The sequence below is a fragment of the Oncorhynchus mykiss genome, chromosome 23 (genome assembly GCF_013265735.2).
Source record: "Oncorhynchus mykiss isolate Arlee chromosome 23, USDA_OmykA_1.1, whole genome shotgun sequence".
Classification (NCBI taxonomy): domain Eukaryota; kingdom Metazoa; phylum Chordata; class Actinopteri; order Salmoniformes; family Salmonidae; genus Oncorhynchus; species Oncorhynchus mykiss.
Window position 1 is genome coordinate 2,792,413 of NC_048587.1, and position 15,514 is coordinate 2,807,926.

Genomic DNA, 15,514 nt, shown 5'->3' on the forward strand with positions numbered 1-15,514 from the left:
AACCATGGTACTGTATAATAGTGATATTACACTATGGTACTGTATAATAGTGGTATTAAACCATGGTACTGTATAATAGTGGTATTAAACCATGGTACTGTATAAGAGTGATTTTAAGCCATGGTACTAGAGAGGGCAGGAGAGGCAACTGAAACAGTGAAGGAACAAGGATGTCAGTCACTCAATCTGTAAAGTGTAGTTCCCATGTTTCATGAGCTGAAATGAAAAATCCCACAAATGTTCCATACGTGCTGAGTGTTTCTGTCTGTAATGAAGCCCTTTTGTGGGGAAAAACTCATTCTGATTGTTTGGGCCTGTCTCCCCAGTGGCTGGGCCTGTCTCCCCAGTGAGTGGGCCTGTCTCCCCAGTGGGTGGGCCTGTCTCCGCAGTGGGTGGGCCTGTCTCCCCGATGGGTGGGCCTGTCTCCCCAGTGGGTGGGCCTGTCTCCCCAGTGGCTGGGCATTGTCTCCCCAGTGGGTGGGCCTGTCTCCCCAGTGGGTGGGCCTGTCTCCCCAGTGGCTAGGCCTGTCTCCCCAGTGGGTGGGCCTGTCTCCGCAGTGGGTGGGCCTGTCTCCCCGATGGGTGGGCCTATCTCCGCAGTGGTTAGGCCTGTCTCTCCGGTGGGTGGGCCTGTCTCCCCGGTGGGTGGGCCTGTCTCCCCAGTGGGTGGGCCTGTCTCCCCAGTGGGTGGGCCTGTCTCCCCGGTGGGTGGGCCTGTCTCCGCAGTGGGTGGGCCTGGCTGCCAAGTGGCTGCACCCCTGCTCAGTCATGTGATATCCATAGATTTGGGCCTAGTGAATTTACTTCAATTGGCTGATTTCCTCATATGATCTGTCACTCAGTAAAATGGTAGACATTGTTGCATGTTGCGGTTCTATTTTTGTTCAGTGTAATATTGTTAGGATACTGCACAGCAACAGCCCCTGATGACAACGCCCCTCACTGCTGCTGGTGTTCTGGTAGTCTTATAAGAGGTAGTACCGTACAGTGTTGGGGTCAGAGGTCAGGGTTAATATTGCAGTATGGTATAGTATATATAGTGACTGTTATCTCTCCTGTAGGATGGCTTCACGCCCCTGGCGGTGTTGTTGCAGTATGGTATAGTATATATAGTGACTGTTATCTCTCCTGTAGGATGGCTTCACGCCCCTGGCGGTGTTGTTGCAGTATGGTATAGTATATATAGTGACTGTTATCTCTACTGTAGGATGGCTTCACCCCCTGGCGGTGGTGTTGCAGTATGGTATAGTATATATAGTGACTGTTATCTCTACTGTAGGATGGCTTCACCCCCTGGCGGTGTTGTTGCAGTATGGTATAGTATATATAGTGACTGTTATCTCTCCTGTAGGATGGCTTCACGCCCCTGGCGGTGTTGTTGCAGTATGGTATAGTATATATAGTGACTGTTATCTCTCCTGTAGGATGGCTTCACCCCCTGGCGGTGTTGTTGCAGTATGGTATAGTATATATATATATATAGTGACTGTTATCTCTCCTGTAGGATGGCTTCACGCCCCTGGCGGTGGTGTTGCAGTATGGTATAGTATATATAGTGACTGTTATCTCTCCTGTAGGATGGCTTCACCCCCTGGCGGTGTTGTTGCAGTATGGTATAGTATATATAGTGACTGTTATCTCTCCTGTAGGATGGTTTCACCCCCTGGCGGTGGTGTTATAGTATATATAGTGACTGTTATCTCTCCTGTAGGATGGCTTCACCCCCTGGCGGTGTTGTTGCAGTATGGTATAGTATATATAGTGACTGTTATCTCTCCTGTAGGATGGCTTCACCCCCTGGCGGTGTTGTTGCAGTATGGTATAGTATATATAGTGACTGTTATCTCTCCTGTAGGATGGCTTCACCCCCTGGCGGTGGTGTTGCAGTATGGTATAGTATATATAGTGACTGTTATCTCTCCTGTAGGATGGCTTCACGCCCCTGGCGGTGTTGTTGCAGTATGGTATAGTATATATAGTGACTGTTATCTCTACTGTAGGATGGCTTCACCCCCTGGCGGTGGCGTTGCAGTATGGTATAGTATATATAGTGACTGTTATCTCTACTGTAGGATGGCTTCACGCCCTGGCGGTGGTGTTGCAGTATGGTATAGTATATATATATATATATAGTGACTGTTATCTCTACTGTAGGATGGCTTCACCCCCTGGCGGTGTTGTTGCAGTATGGTATAGTATATATAGTGACTGTTATCTCTCCTGTAGGATGGCTTCACCCCCTGGCGGTGTTGTTGCAGTATGGTATAGTATATATAGTGACTGTTATCTCTACTGTAGGATGGCTTCACCCCCTGGCGGTGTTGTTGCAGTATGGTATAGTATATATAGTGACTGTTATCTCTCCTGTAGGATGGCTTCACGCCCCTGGCGGTGGTGTTATAGTATATATAGTGACTGTTATCTCTACTGTAGGATGGCTTCACCCCCTGGCGGTGGTGTTGCAGTATGGTATAGTATATATAGTGACTGTTATCTCTCCTGTAGGATGGCTTCACGCCCCTGGCGGTGTTGTTGCAGTATGGTATAGTATATATATAGTGACTGTTATCTCTACTGTAGGATGGCTTCACGCCCCTGGCGGTGTTGTTGCAGTATGGTATAGTATATATAGTGACTGTTATCTCTCCTGTAGGATGGCTTCACCCCCTGGCGGTGTTGTTGCAGTATGGTATAGTATATATAGTGACTGTTATCTCTACTGTAGGATGGCTTCACGCCCCTGGCGGTGGTGTTGCAGTATGGTATAGTATATATATATATATAGTGACTGTTATCTCTACTGTAGGATGGCTTCACCCCCTGGCGGTGTTGTTGCAGTATGGTATAGTATATATATATATATATAGTGACTGTTATCTCTACTGTAGGATGGCTTCACCCCCTGGCGGTGTTGTTGTAGTATGGTATAGTATATATATATATATATAGTGACTGTTATCTCTCCTGTAGGATGGCTTCACCCCCTGGCGGTGTTGTTGTAGTATGGTATAGTATATATAGTGACTGTTATCTCTACTGTAGGATGGCTTCACCCCCTGGCGGTGTTGTTGCAGTATGGTATAGTATATATAGTGACTGTTATCTCTCCTGTAGGATGGCTTCACGCCCTGGCGGTGTTGTTGCAGTATGGTATAGTATATATAGTGACTGTTATCTCTACTGTAGGATGGCTTCACGCCCTGGCGGTGTTGTTGCAGTATGGTATAGTATATATAGTGACTGTTATCTCTCCTGTAGGATGGCTTCACGCCCCTGGCGGTGGTGTTGCAGTATGGTATAGTATATATAGTGACTGTTATCTCTCCTGTAGGATGGCTTCACGCCCTGGCGGTGTTGTTGCAGTATGGTATAGTATATATAGTGACTGTTATCTCTACTGTAGGATGGCTTCACGCCCCTGGCGGTGGCGTTGCAGTATGGTATAGTATATATAGTGACTGTTATCTCTCCTCTAGGATGGCTTCACGCCCCTGGCGGTGGTGTTGCAGTATTGTATAGTATATATAGTGACTGTTATCTCTACTGTAGGATGGCTTCACCCCCTGGCGGTGGTGTTATAGTATATATAGTGACTGTTATATCTACTGTAGGATGGCTTCACCCCCTGGCGGTGTTGTTGCAGTATGGTATAGTATATATAGTGACTGTTATCTCTACTGTAGGATGGCTTCACCCCCTGGCGGTGTTGTTGCAGTATGGTATAGTATATATAGTGACTGTTATCTCTCCTGTAGGATGGCTTCACGCCCCTGGCGGTGTTGTTGCAGTATGGTATAGTATATATAGTGACTGTTATCTCTCCTGTAGGATGGCTTCACCCCCTGGCGGTGGTGTTATAGTATATATAGTGACTGTTATCTCTACTGTAGGATGGCTTCACCCCCTGGCGGTGGTGTTGCAGTATGGTATAGTATATATAGTGACTGTTATCTCTACTGTAGGATGGCTTCACCCCCTGGCGGTGTTGTTGCAGTATGGTATAGTATATATAGTGACTGTTATCTCTACTGTAGGATGGCTTCACCCCCTGGCGGTGTTGTTGCAGTATGGTATAGTATATATAGTGACTGTTATCTCTCCTGTAGGATGGCTTCACGCCCCTGGCGGTGGTGTTGCAGTATGGTATAGTATATATAGTGACTGTTATCTCTCCTGTAGGATGGCTTCACCCCCTGGCGGTGTTGTTGCAGTATGGTATAGTATATATAGTGACTGTTATCTCTACTGTAGGATGGCTTCACCCCCTGGCGGTGTTGTTGCAGTATGGTATAGTATATATAGTGACTGTTATCTCTCCTGTAGGATGGCTTCACGCCCCTGGCGGTGGTGTTGCAGTATGGTATAGTATATATAGTGACTGTTATCTCTCCTGTAGGATGGCTTCACGCCCCTGGCGGTGGTGTTGCAGTATGGTATAGTATATATAGTGACTGTTATCTCTACTGTAGGATGGCTTCACGCCCCTGGCGGTGTTGTTGCAGTATGGTATAGAATATATAGTGACTGTTATCTCTCCTGTAGGATGGCTTCACGCCCCTGGCGGTGGTGTTGCAGTATGGTATAGTATATATAGTGACTGTTATCTCTCCTGTAGGATGGCTTCACCCCCTGGCGGTGGTGTTATAGTATATATAGTGACTGTTTTCTCTCCTGTAGGATGGCTTCACGCCCCTGGCGGTGGTGTTATAGTATATATAGTGACTGTTATCTCTCCTGTAGGATGGTTTCACGCCCCTGGCGGTGGCGTTGCAGCAGGGACATGAACAGGTGGTCTCTCTGCTCCTAGAGAATGACACTAAAGGAAAGGTTCGGCTCCCGGCGCTCCACATCGCCGCACGGAAGGACGACACCAAGGCTGCTGCCCTGCTGCTCCAGATCGACCACAACGCAGATGTCGAGTCCAAGGTACCACACAGACAGCGCACCAATCACTAGTCCTTTATCTGCACTCTGATCACAGGGCTATCCTAGGAATCAGGTTTAAGGAGTTAGCCAGGTAACTCAGAACTAACCTGCTCCAGGGCAGGCTAACTCAGGGCTAACTCCACTATCCTGCATTCAGAACTAACCTGTTCCAGGGCAGGCTAACTCAGGGCTAACTCCACTATCCTGCATTCAGAACTAACCTGCTCCAGGGCAGGCTAACTCAGGGCTAACTCCACTATCCTGCGTTCAGAACTAACCTGTTCCAGGGCAGGCTAACTCAGGGCTAACTCCACTATCCTGCATTCAGAACTAACCTGCTCCAGAGCAGGCTAACTCAGGGCTAACTCCATTATCATGCATTCAGAACTAACCTGCTCCAGGGCAGGCTAACTCAGGGCTAACCTGCTCCAGGGCAGGCTAACTCAGGGCTAACCTGCTCCAGGGCAGGCTAACTCAGGGTTAACTCCACTATCTTGCATTCAGAACTAACCTGCTCCAGGGCAGGCTAACTCAGGGCTAACTCCACTATCCTGCATTCAGAACTAACCTGCTCCAGGGCAGGCTAACTCAGGGCTAACTCCACTATCCTGCATTCAGAACTAACCTGCTCCAGGGCAGGCTAACTCAGGGCTAACTCCACTATCCTGCATTCAGAACTAACCTGCTCCAGGGCAGGCTAACTCAGGGCTAACCTGCTCCAGGGCAGGCTAACTCAGGGTTAACTCCACTATCTTGCATTCAGAACTAACCTGCTCCAGGGCAGGCTAACTCAGGGCTAACTCCACTATCCTGCATTCAGAACTAACCTGCTCCAGGGCAGGCTAACTCAGGGCTAACTCCACTATCCTGCATTCAGAACTAACCTGCTCCAGGGCAGGCTAACTCCACTATCCTGCATTCAGAACTAACCTGCTCCAGGGCAGACTAACTCAGGGCTAACTCCACTATCCTGCATTCAGAACTAACCTGCTCCAGGGCAGGCTAACTCAGGGCTAACTCCACTATCCTGCATTCAGAACTAACCTTCTCCAGGGCAGGCTAACTCAGGGCTAACCTGCTCCAGGGAAGGCTAACTCAGGGCTAACTCCACTATCCTGCATTCAGAACTAACCTGCTCCAGGGCAGGCTAACTTAGGGCTAGCTCCATTTATCCTGAATGAAGTGTCTGAGCTAAATCAGATTCCCTCCTTCTCGCAAAGATTGCGTCATCATCCCCTTCATTTGAGGAAGAAAACAATATAAAATCAATCAAATGTATTTATAAAGCCCTTCTTACATCGGCTGATATTTCAAAGTGCTGTACAGAAACCCAGCCTAAAACCCCAAACAGTAAGCAATGCAGATGTAGAAGCACGGTGGCTAGGAAAAACACCCTAGAAAGGCCAAAACCTAGGAAGAAACCTAGAGTGGAACCAGGCTATGAGGGGTGGCCAGTACTCTTCTGGCTGTGCCGGGTGGAGATTATAACAGCACATGGCCAAGATGTTCAAATGTTCATAGATGACCAGCAGGGTCAGATAATAATAATAATCACAGTGGTTGTAGAGGGTGCAACAGGTCAGCACCTCAGGAGTCTCTTCTGAAAGCCTATTTCACACCATAGAATGAAAACGTGTCACTCACCCATGGATTGATGTTTCAGCATCGTCTCAATGAAGAGTTCTGCGTTCGACTCTCCATGTGTGACATGCACACGTAGTTACAAGCCTGAAGAGTTCTGCATTCGACTCTCCATGTGTGACATGCACACGTAGTTACAAGCCTGAAGAGTTCTGCATTCGACTCTCCATGTGTGACATGCACACGTAGTTACAAGCCTGAAGAGTTCTGCATTCGACTCTCCATGTGTGACATGCACACGTAGTTACAAGCCTGCTACAGTTAGCAGCAGGCGGACAAGCAATATCCACCGTCGAAGCCCGACCTAGAATGTGAAGCTAACTGAAGCTGGTTAGCTTTAGAAAACCCTGAGTAGATATAGCTTTCTTCATATGATACCACCTCACTGTGGTTGTTGTAGATGTAGTGTGAACTTGAAGCAGAGTTCTGATGTTACTGTTATAGTATAATTTGACTCTGTAGATGTTCTATAATATCAGTATGCTGACAAAAGTAGTACCCTGTGTTACTGTGTTCATGTCTGTGGTGTTAATGTTGTGTACCTGACTGTTATCCTGACTGTTATGTTGTTATCATGACTCTTCCCACCATCGTACAGCATGGTGCAGCCATAGTGTCGTTGTGATGCACTAACCTCCCATTCTCTCCTCTCTTCACCTCTCGCTGGTGTTGCTCTCCCTAGATGATGGTGAATAGGACCACAGAGGTATATTTGGATCTCCTCTACACACTCAACACTCACAGCCCACCACCTCACACCCTGCTGCTAACTGCTGCTGCCTCATCTTTCCTCCCTGTTCCTGCATTGCTTCTTCTGTTATTTTATTTACTGTCTGTCTTGATGCTTTCCAGAAGGGACTAGAAAGTAGCATGACCTCTGACCTCAATGTACTGACAACATGGACTGAGGGTCTCTACAGCTGAGGGGCTGGCTTCCTTTATCCAGTCTCATAAAACCCTTAAGAACTTGGTTAGCATGATGTTAGAGTTGGTTAACACTTGAAGCGCCAATGGCCACTGACATTTAATTTTGTCAATAAAAGATATCCCCCCCTCCAAAAATAGCAACATCAAATAAAATGTTACATGTCACATACACGTGTTTAGCAGATGTTCTGGCGGGTGTAGCGTAATGCTTGTGTTTCTAGCTCCAACAGTGCAGTAATATCTAACAAGTAATATCTAACAATACACACAATCTATAGTAAAGGAATGGAATTAAGAATATTTACATATTTGGACGAGCAATGTCAGAGCTACATAGACTAAGATACAGTAGAATAGGATAGAATACAGTATATACATATGAGATGAGTAATGCAACATATGTAAACATTATTAAAGTGACTAGTGTTCCGTGATTTCTAGTCTATGTATATAGGCAGCAGCCTCTAATGTGCTAGTGATGGCTATTGAACAGTCTGATGGCCTTGAGATAGAAGCTGTTTTGTTAGTTTTTTTGGTCTCAGCTTTGATGCACCCGTACTGACCTCACCTTCTGGATGATAGCAGGGTGAACAGGCAGTGGCTCAGGTGGTTGATGTCCTTGATTATCTTTTTGGCCTTCCTGTGACATCAGGTGCTGTAGGTGTCCTGGAGGGCAGGTATCTTGCCCCCGGTGATGCGCTGGGAAGGCCGCACCACCCTCTGGAGAGCCCTGTGGTTGCAGGCAGTGCAGTTGCCATACCAGGCGGTGATACAGCCTGACAGGATGCTCTCAATTGTGCATCTGTAAAATTTTGTGAGGATTTTAGGTGCCAAGCCACATTTCTTCAGCCTCCTGAAGTTGAAGAGGCGCTGTTGCGCCTTCTTCACCATACTGTCTGTGTGGGTAGACCATTTCAGTTTGTCAGTGATGTGTACGCCGAGGAACTTAAAACTTTCCACCTTGTCCACTGCAATCCATCGATGTGGATAGGGGGCTGCTCCCTCTGCTGTTTCCTGAAGTCCATGATCAGCCGCTTTGTTTTGTGGATGTTTGGTGGGAGGTTGCTTTCCTGACACCACACTCCGAGTGAACTCACCTCCTCTCAGTAGGCTGTCTTGTCATTGTTGGTAATCAGGCCTACAACTGTTGTGTCGTCTGCAAACTTGATGATTGAGTTGGAGGCGTGCGTGGCCACGCAGTCACGGGTGAACAGGGAGTACAGGTGGGGATTGAGCATGCATCCTTGTGGGGCCCCTGTGTTGAGGATCAGCGATGAGGAGGTGTTGTTTCCTACATTCACCAGCTGTGGGCAGCCTGTCAGTAAGTCCAGGACACAGTTGCACAGGGCAGGGTTCAGACCCAGGGCCTTGAGCTTAATGATGAACTTGGAGGGTACTATGGTGTTGAATGCTGAGCTGTAGTCAATGAACAGCATTCTTACATAGATATTCCTCTTGTCCAGATGGGATAGGGCAGTGTGCAGTGTGGTGGCGATTGAATCGTCTTTGGATCTATTGGGGCGGTAAGCAAATTGAAGTGGGTCTAGGGTGTCAGGTAAGGTAAAGGTGATATGATCCTTGACGTATCTCTCAAATCACTTCATGATGACAGAAGGTGGTGGACATCTTGAAGCATGTGGGGACAACAGACTGGGATAGGGAGAGATTGAATATGCCCATAAACACTCCAGCCAGCTGGTCTGCGCATGCTTTGAGGACGCGGCTATGGATGCCGTCTGGGCCTGCAGCCTTGCGAGTGTTAACACGCTTAAACGTCTTACTCATGTAGGCCACGGAGAATGAGAGCCCACAGTTCTTTGTAGTGGGCTGTGTCAGTGGCACTGTGTTATCCTCAAAGCGGGCGAAGAAGGTGTTTAGCTTGTCCCGGAAGCAAGACATCAGTGTCCGCGATGTGTCTGGTTTTCCCGTGATTGTCTGTAGACCCTGCCACATACGTCTCGTGTCTGAGCCGTTGAAATGAGACTCCACTTTGTCTCTATACTGACGTTTTGCCTGTTTGATTGCCTTACGGTGGAAATAACTACACTGTTTCTATTCGGCCATATTCCCAGGCACCTTGTCATGGTTAAATGGGATGGTTCGCGCTTTCAGTTTTGCGCAAATGCTGCCATATATCCACAGTTTCTGGTTAAGCTAGGTTTTAATAGTCACAGTGGGTAGAACATCTCCTATACATTTCCTGATAAACTCAGTCATCTTGGAAACTACCTGAACATATCCCAGTACGCGTGATCAAAACAATCTTGAAGCGTGGATTACAATTGGTCAGACCAGCGTTGAAAAGTCCTTAGTATGGGTACTTCCTGTTTGTGTTTCTGCCTATAGGAAGGGAGCAACAAAATGGAGTCGTAATCAGATTTGCTGAAGGGAAGGCCGGGAGCGCCTTGTAGGCATCCCGGAAGTTGGAGTAGCAGTGGTCGAGTGTTTTAGCAGAGGGACTACAGTCAATGTGTTGATAGAACTTTGGTAACGTTTTCCTCAAATTTTCTTTGTTAAAATCCCCAGCCACAATAAATGCAGCCTCAGGATATGTGGTTTCCAGTATTCATAAAGTCCAGTGAAGTTCTTTGAGGGCCGTCGTGGTATCGGCTTGAGGGGAATATACACAGCTGTGACTATAACCAAAGAGAATTCTCTTGGGAGGTAATACGGTCGGCATTTGATTGTGAGATATTCTAGGTTGGGTGAACAAAAGGACTTGAGTTCCTGTATGTTATCACAATTACACTAATCATGAAACATACACCCCCGCCCTTCTTCCCGGAGAGATATTTAGTCCTGTCTGTGCGATGAACTGAGAACCCAACTGGCTGAACGGACTCAGACATTATATCCTGTTTCCGTGAAAGAGTACGTTACAATCCCTGATGTCTCTCTGGAAGGAAATCCTCTCCCTGAGCTCATCAACTTTACTATCCAGAGACTGAACACTAGTGAGTAACATACTCTGAAGCGGCTACCTGAGTCGGCTACCTGAGTCGCACTCCGAGTACCTCTTTGCCGCCGGCGGTGTTTTGGAACAGCCTCTGTAATCAGTTCAATTGCCCTGGAGGGTATGATCAAAGGATCCGATCCCGGAAAGTCGTATTCCTGGTTGTAATGCTGGTAATGCTAGTGCATTACCGCCGCTCTGATATCCAAAAGTTATTCCCGGCAGTATGTAATAACACCAAACATTTCCTGGGCTAATAATGTAAGAAATAACACATCAAAAAACTAAATTCTGCAAAGTTTCCTAAGAGCTAGAGCACGGCAGCCCTGTCCGTTGGCCATCCTGCTCCTTCCCTGACTGTTCCTAAATGTTTTTATATAAAAAAAAATATTTATCAGAATTTTGAAATCACAAACAGAGAAGTATTTAAAGCCTTCTTACCTGTTTAATTCACACCTATTTCTAACTTAATCCTCCAAGGATAATGGAGGCCAGTGTGTTCTTGGGGACCTTCAATCCTGCTGACATTTTTTGGTACCCTTACCCAGATCTGTGCCTCGACACAAGCCTGTCTAGGCACTCTACGTACAGTTGGTTAACATGATGTTAGAATTGGTTAGCATGATGTTAGAGTTGGCTAACATAATGTTAGAGTCGGTTAGAGTTGGTTAGCATGATGTTAGTCAGTTAGAGTTGGTTAGCATGATGTTAGAGTTGAATAGAGTTGGTTAACATGATGTTAGAGTTGGTTAGCAGGATGTTAGAGCTGGTTTGCATGATGTTAGAGTTGGTTAGTATGATGTTAGTGTTGGTTAGAGTTGGTTAGTATGATGTTAGAGTTGGTTAGCATAATGTTAGAGCTGGTTAGCATGATGTTAGCGCTGGTTAGAGTTGGTTAGCATGATGTTAGAGTTGGTTAGCGTAATGTTAGAGTTAGTTAGAGCTGGTTAACATGATGTAAGAGCTGGTTAGAGCTGGTTAACGTGATGTCAGAGTTGGTTCTAGCTGGTTAACATGATGTCAGAGTTGGTTAGAGCTGGTTAACATGAGGTTAGAGTTGGCTAGAGCTGGTTAACATGATGTTAGAGCTGGTTGACATGATGTTAGAGTTGGTTCGAGCTGGTTAACATGATGTCAGAGTTGGTTAGAGCTGGTTAACATGATGTTAGAGTTGGTTAACGTGATGTTAGAGTTGGTTAGCGTGGTGTTAGAGTTGGTTAACATGATGTTAGAGTTGGTTAGAGCTGGTTAACATGATGTTAGAGTTGGTTAGCGTGATGTTAGAGTTGGTTAGCATGATGTTAGAGTTGGTTAGCGTGATGTTAGAGTTGTTTACCGTGATGTTAGAGTTGGTTAGTGTGATGTTAGAGTTGGTCCAATGCCGCTCTGACAAATACTGTATGTATATATGCTTAATCCATTCCTGACTTAGATTTACGTGTATTTTGAGAATATGATATTACTTGTTAGATATTACTGCACTGTCGCTTCTAGAAACACAAGCATTTCACTACACCTGCAATAACATCTGTATGTGGCCAATAAAATTTGACTTGATTTGAGTTGGTTAGAGTTGGTTAGCATGATGTTAGAGCTGGTTAGCATGACGTTAGATTTGGTTAACATGATGTTAGAGTTGGTTAGCCATGATGTTAGAGTTGGTTAACATGATGTTAGAGTTGGTTAGCCATGATGTTAGAGTTGGTTAACATGATGTTAGATTTGGTTAACATGATGTTAGAGCTGGTTAGCATGATGTTAGAGTTGAATAGAGTTGGTTAACATGATGTTAGAGCTGGTTAGCATGATGTTAGAGTTGGTTAATATGATGTTAGAGTTGAATAGAATGACGTTAGAGTTGGTTAACATGATGTTAGAGTTGGTTAACAGATTTGGTTAGCCATGATGTTAGAGTTGGTTAGCCATGATGTTTTTTTATTTATTTATTTTTTTTACCTTTATTTAACCAGGCAAGTCAGTTAAGAACAAATTCTTATTTTCAATGACGGCCTGGGAACAGTGGGTTAACTGCCTGTTCAGGGGCAGAAAGACAGATTAACCTTGTCAGTTCGGGGGTTCGGGGGTTTGAACTCGCAACCTTCCGGTTACTAGTCCAACGCTCTAACCACTAGGCTACCCTGCCGCCCCAGAGTTGGTTAACATGATGTTAGATTTGCTTAACATGATGTTAGAGTTGGTTAGCCATGATGTTAGAGTTGGTTAGCATGATGTTAAAGTTGGTTAACATGATGTTAGAGTTGGTTAACATTATGTTAGATTTGGTTAGCCATGATGTTAGAGTTGAATAGAGTTGGTTAGCATGATGTTAGAGCTGGTTAGCATGACGTTAGATTTGGTTAACATGATGTTAGAGTTGAATAGAGTTGGTTAGCATGACGTTAGATTTGGTTAACATGATGTTAGAGTTGAATAGAGTTGGTTAGCATGATGTTAGAGCTGGTTAGCATGACGTTAGAGTTGGTTAACATGATGTTAGAGTTGAATAGAGTTGGTTAGAAGGATGTTAGAGCTGGTTAGCATGATGTTAGAGCTGGTTAGCATGATGTTAGAGCTGGTTAGCATGATGTTAATGTTGGTTAGAGTTGGTTAGCATGATGTTAGAGCTGGTTAGCATGATGTTAATGTTGGTTAGAGTTGGTTAGTATGATGTTAGAGTTGGTTAGCATAATGTTAGATCTGGCTAGCATGATGTTAGCGCTGGTTAGTGTTGGTTAGCATGATGTTAGAGTTGGTTAGCATAATGTTGGAGTTAGTTAGAGCTTGTTAACATGATTTTAGAGCTAGTTAACATTATGTTAGGGCTGGTTAGCATGATGTTAGATTTGGTTAGAGCTGGTTAACATGATGTTAGAGTTGGTTAGAGCTGGTTAACATGATGTTAGAGTTGGTTAGAGCTGGTTAACATGCTGTTAGAGCTGGTTAGAGCTGGTTAACATGATGTTAGAGCTGGTTAGAGCTGGTTAACGTGATGTCAGAGTTGGTTAGAGCTGGTTAACATGATGTTAGAGCTGGTTAGCATGATGTTAGAGTTGGTTAGCATGATGTTAGAGTTGGTTAGAGCTGGTTAACATGATGTTAGAGTTGGTTAACATGATGTTAGAGTTGGTTAGAGCTGGTTAACATGATGTTAGAGTTGGTTAACATGATGTTACAGTTGGTTAGCATGATGTTAGAGTTGGTTAACATGATGTTAGAGTTGGTTAACATGATGTTAGAGTTGGTTAGCATGATGTTAGAGCTGGTTAACATGATGTTAGAGTTGGTTAGCATGATGTTAGATTTGGTTAGCATGATGTTAGATTTGGTTAACATGATGTTAGAGTTGGTTAGAGTTGGTTAGCATGATGTTAGAGTTGGTTAACACAATGTTAGAGTTGGTTAGCATGATGTTAGAGTTGGTTAGAGCTGGTTAACATGATGTTGGAGTTGGTTAACATGATGTTACAGTTGGTTAGCATGATGTTAGAGTTGGTTAACATGATGTTACAGTTGGTTAACATGATGTTAGAGTTGGTTAACATGATGTTACAGTTGGTTAACATGATGTTAGAGTTGGTTAACATGATGTTAAAGTTGGTTAACATGATTTTAGAGTTGGTTAGCATGATGTTAGAGCTGATTAGCCATGATGTTAGAGTTGGGGATGGTGATGATGCTGTAAGTTTGTCTCCTGGCCACAGGCTGAGTTCTGTGATGAGGTACTGTAAGACACCATTAGACCCCAGGAAGACTAGCGGTTGCCAAGGTGCCAGCTAATGTGGATCCAAATAAAGAATAAAGGAAGCTATCCTCCAGCAGCAGAGACCCAGTCCACCAGCTAGTCCCTCTCAGTGGGTGTCTCTGTCTTAACATCCCCAGGCTTGTGCATGACTCTAACCCAGGCAGGATAACTCTAACCCAGGCACCCTGAGGCAGGCAGGTGTCGGTCAGCAGAAAGCCCTAGTGATGGCTGCAGCATCAACAGTCCTCTACTCTAAATGTGTCTATGCTGCTTTTTCTGTTCCCCAACAGCGAACACAGCTAACAGGCCTACTGTAGATCACAGTTCCACCCAGCACTACTGTAGTGTATAGTCAAGTACAACATCTGCTTCAGACAACTTGAAGTTCACAACTGATGAACTGAAACTCTATGGAGGAACCATAGACTAGTGGTCGTTTCTACCATATTTCATATACCAGTCATTTACTTTAAAATCAGTGAAGGGAAGTGAACAAGCGCACACTTTGGGAGGAAGTAGATCATTGGGCTGCAGGAAGGGTCTGCAGTGTGTCTGATCAAAGAGCAGTCCCATCTGGCTATGACGGTGTGAGAGGCTGCTCTGATTGGTTGTGTTGTGACTGAGTGCTGATGTCATGATGTGTCTGTTTTCTAGAGTGGCTTTACTCCGCTGCACATTGCTGCTCACTACGGCAACATCAACGTGGCAACGCTCCTCCTCAACCGCGGCGCTGCCGTGGACTTCAAGGCCAGGGTAAGACTCCTCTAAAAGTAGGCCAGGGTAAGACTCCTCTAAAGCAAAGCCAGGGTAAGACTCATCTAAAGCAAGGGCAGGGTAAGACTCCTCTAAAGCAAGGCCAGGGTAAGACTCCTCTAAAACAAGGCCAGGGTAAGACTCCTCTACAACAAGGCCAGGCTAAGACTCCTCTAAAACAAGGCCAGGGTAAGACTCCTCTACAACAAGGGCAGGGTAAGACTCCTCTAAAGCAAGGCCAGGGTAAGACTCCTCTAAAACAAGGGCAGTGTAAGACTCCTCTAAAACAAGGCCAGGGTAAGACTCCTCTAAAACAAGGCCAGGGTAAGACTCCTCTAAAACAAGGCCAGGGTAAGACTCCTCTAAAACAAGGCCAGGGTAAGACTCCTCTAAAACAAGACCAGGGTAAGACTCCTCTAAAACAAGGCCAGGGTAAGACTCCTCTAAAACAAGACCAGGGTAAGACTCCTCTAAAACAAGGCCAGGGTAAGACTCCTCCAAAACAAGACCAGGGTAGGTAAGTCTCCTCTAAACAAGGCCAGGGTAAGACTCCTCTAAAACAAGATCAGGGT

At 45.4% G+C, this 15,514-nt stretch overlaps 1 protein-coding gene across 12 annotated transcripts in view; it reads left to right on the forward strand.

Moving 5' to 3' along the window:
* The window catches only part of LOC110510594 (ankyrin-3), a 203,377-nt gene that overhangs the window by 72,201 nt on the left and 115,662 nt on the right, over positions 1 to 15,514 (forward strand). For 7 of the 12 annotated variants that reach the window (XM_036960367.1, XM_036960357.1, XM_036960359.1 and 4 more), the window contains exons 6-7: positions 4,741 to 4,926; positions 14,844 to 14,942. In XM_036960367.1, the coding sequence (XP_036816262.1) occupies positions 4,741 to 4,926; positions 14,844 to 14,942 (285 nt within the window). Of the gene's footprint in view, positions 1 to 4,740; positions 4,927 to 7,249; positions 7,274 to 14,843; positions 14,943 to 15,514 lie in introns of all 12 variants that reach the window. The other 5 variants (XM_036960356.1, XM_036960358.1, XM_036960361.1 and 2 more) reach the window with 1 other exon arrangement.